The 2,620-nt window shown below is 43.5% G+C and overlaps 1 protein-coding gene across 4 annotated transcripts in view; it reads right to left on the bottom strand.

Annotated features, from left to right (window-relative positions):
• LOC102370105 (tyrosine-protein phosphatase non-receptor type 20) overlaps positions 1–2,620 on the bottom strand; it is a 136,096-nt gene that overhangs the window by 9,948 nt on the left and 123,528 nt on the right. For all 4 annotated transcript variants that reach the window (XM_025213588.1, XM_025213547.1, XM_006014766.2 and 1 more), the window contains one exon: positions 1,297–1,631. In XM_025213588.1, the coding sequence (XP_025069373.1) occupies positions 1,297–1,631 (335 nt within the window). The remainder of the gene's footprint in view (positions 1–1,296; positions 1,632–2,620) is intronic.

The following is a 2,620-nucleotide window of genomic DNA, read 5'->3' as shown; positions in this document are numbered from 1 at the left end:
TCCCTCAAACCACATACAAAGTTTGTATGATCCAAGATCGTGAGCAGATTATGTGGGCTGGCATCTATGTATTCATCCTTTCTGGATAGAACATCAGTCTTGCCATTGTGAATTCTGGATCTATAAATAATTAGCAAAATTATATCTGGAAAAAAAACCCAAAAAAGACCCATGGGCTTGTTACTGGTTGGGATTCCTTGCTGAGCAGAGATACTGTAGGTTCTTGTGGTCAGTCACAACCTGTACTGGGTGTCAGGATACCTCCAAATGATGGCATCATTTTACAAAGGCCTTCTTGATGGCCAGCAGTTCCTCGTTCCCAGTTTCATAGTTAACCTTGGCAGAGGTCATCTTCTAGAAATAGAAGGTGGATGGCCTCATAGCCCCCTGACACCAGGACATGTTCTGTTCCAACCATGAAGCAGAAGCATCTGCCTCCATTATGAAAGGAACAACCAGATCTGGGTGTGCCAAGACAGATGCAGAGGTAAAGGCCCACTTCAGGGAGTCAAGTGTGAATTGAGCTTTCTAGGACCATTGGAACCAGACCCCCTTTTTGAGGAGTATGTTCTGAGGGCTGCCACTTTGGAGAAATTCCAGAAGAAACCTTGGTAGAAGTTAACAAAGCCCAATAATCATGGGCTCCCCATACATCTCTTGGAGAAGCCTAGTAGGGCCCCCTTAGATCCAACTTCGTGAAGACACACACTTGCCCCAGTCTTTCAAACAATTCATTAAGAAGGGGGAGTGCATACTGGTTCTTATGAGTAGAGCCAGTATTTTGTAAAGTGGGATGGGGGAGGGTGAAGGAGCAGCGATCAACGCAGCAGGCTGCACCCCTGCTCCCAGGTTCCCCCCCCCCGACCGAGGCAGACAGACCACACCAGAGCAGCCAGGGAAATTTAGAAGACCACAAATCAGGTAAGAACCTCCCATCCCCCTCTCTTTATTGCTCAATGGCTGAGCTGTAGTGTTTCCATGGAGAGGGGCTTGGAGCAAGCCGTGTGATGGCTCTTTGTGGTGCTAGATAGGCATGATCAGACTAAATCAAGCTGAACTGTAGTAACTCACTGTGGTCTTGGAAAGGTGACTTGGAAAGAAGCAGTTTCAAGGATAATTGGGCTTGAAATGAGCAGTGAACCATCTATTGTCACTAAGTCATGAGTTTACCAGAGTAATTCAGATTTTCATATACTTTAAAAGATAATCAAAATACTACAAAAATGAAAATAGTCCAAATACTTACAATATCAAGTCACCTTTGCGACAGCAGATAATTAAATATATTTAACTTACCTGTTTATTAATCAGTTCTATTATTCTAATTATAAAATAATCTAGGATCTGGTAATTGTCCAGCCTCAGGTGGAATTGAGCCAGGTCCACAGAAACACATGGAGGTTCAGGCCAGTATTGATGACATTTGATTTTTCCAAGTTCCACTTCTTTTGTCATCATGGCAATCACATCTGATTGGTTCTCCCAAACCATCTGCCAGAAATCAGCTGTGGTGGAAGGCAGAGGACCTTGGGTTATAATATAGAAATGCTCCTCTTGTCCAACAGGAATTCTGATGTAACTTGCATTAATATAAGCCTTGTTTTCTCCCAGAGGTACTCGTGTCTCATCATCTAAAGCAGAAACAAAAAGTATTTTTGAAACCTTGCCATTTCAGCAGAAAATCTGAAGCCATGTTCCTGTATATCTATAATTGTAGGAAGCCTAAACATCTGGCAATTGAAGGTTACCTCAGTGGTATCTAGGATGCAGACGTGTTTGGCTAGCCAAGTGGCACTAATATCCATACTAACTAATAGGCAGTTTCTGCAAACATATCATGTGTCATTCCTTTCATCTAGGACTTATACTGGGATTTCTGACAAATCTTATAACTATTACAGAATCCTGTGGTAGTAGCCTAATATGCTGCAGCTCACACTAGTATTATTGTAGGGAAGTAGATCACTACCATAGAATACGATAGTGTTTGTATAACATTAGAAACTTTAAAAACTTGGACTATTTCACTATTTTACATAGCACTGCAGTGCTACAAATCCTGTTTCTGGTCCTAACATAGGCGATTACAAAGATTTATATGAGTAAACCTAAGTTTTGCTTCTTTCATAGTGAGTCTCTTCAGATTTACTAATAGAGTAGATCTGTACTTAAGTGGGTGTGTCTACAAAAGATACTTTAATGGACAGCAGAGTAGTCTACTGTGCAGCAAAGTGTCACCATCTAGATGTGCACACCATTTACCACGCAGTAAATTAGTCTAATGTGCAGTTAGCTACTACCTATAAATACAGGTAGTGAGCTAACTGTGCAATAGATACTGTGCAGTAGTTTATGTATAGACACTGACTGGGAGCAAATTTGCTTCTGGTCAGCCACAACACCAGGGGGCCAGGCCACAGGGGATGAAGAACTTCCCTGGTGCTGGTACTGCTCAACTCCCAGTTCTCCACAGGAGCCAGGAGCCAAGTAGCACTGGGACGGGGGAGCTCTCTTCTTCCCCGCACAACTGGGGGCTAGCCAGGAGCTGTTCCATTTCTGGGGCAACTCCCAGCCAGCCCCCAGCTGCTTGGGGAAATCCCTGCCCAGCCTGGGGCTGGCT

Source organism: Alligator sinensis, unplaced genomic scaffold, assembly GCF_000455745.1.
Source record: "Alligator sinensis unplaced genomic scaffold, ASM45574v1 scaffold264_1, whole genome shotgun sequence".
Lineage (NCBI taxonomy): Eukaryota > Metazoa > Chordata > Crocodylia > Alligatoridae > Alligator > Alligator sinensis.
The sequence above is the reverse complement of the archived record's forward strand: the minus strand, read 5'-3'. Positions and strand labels throughout refer to the sequence as shown.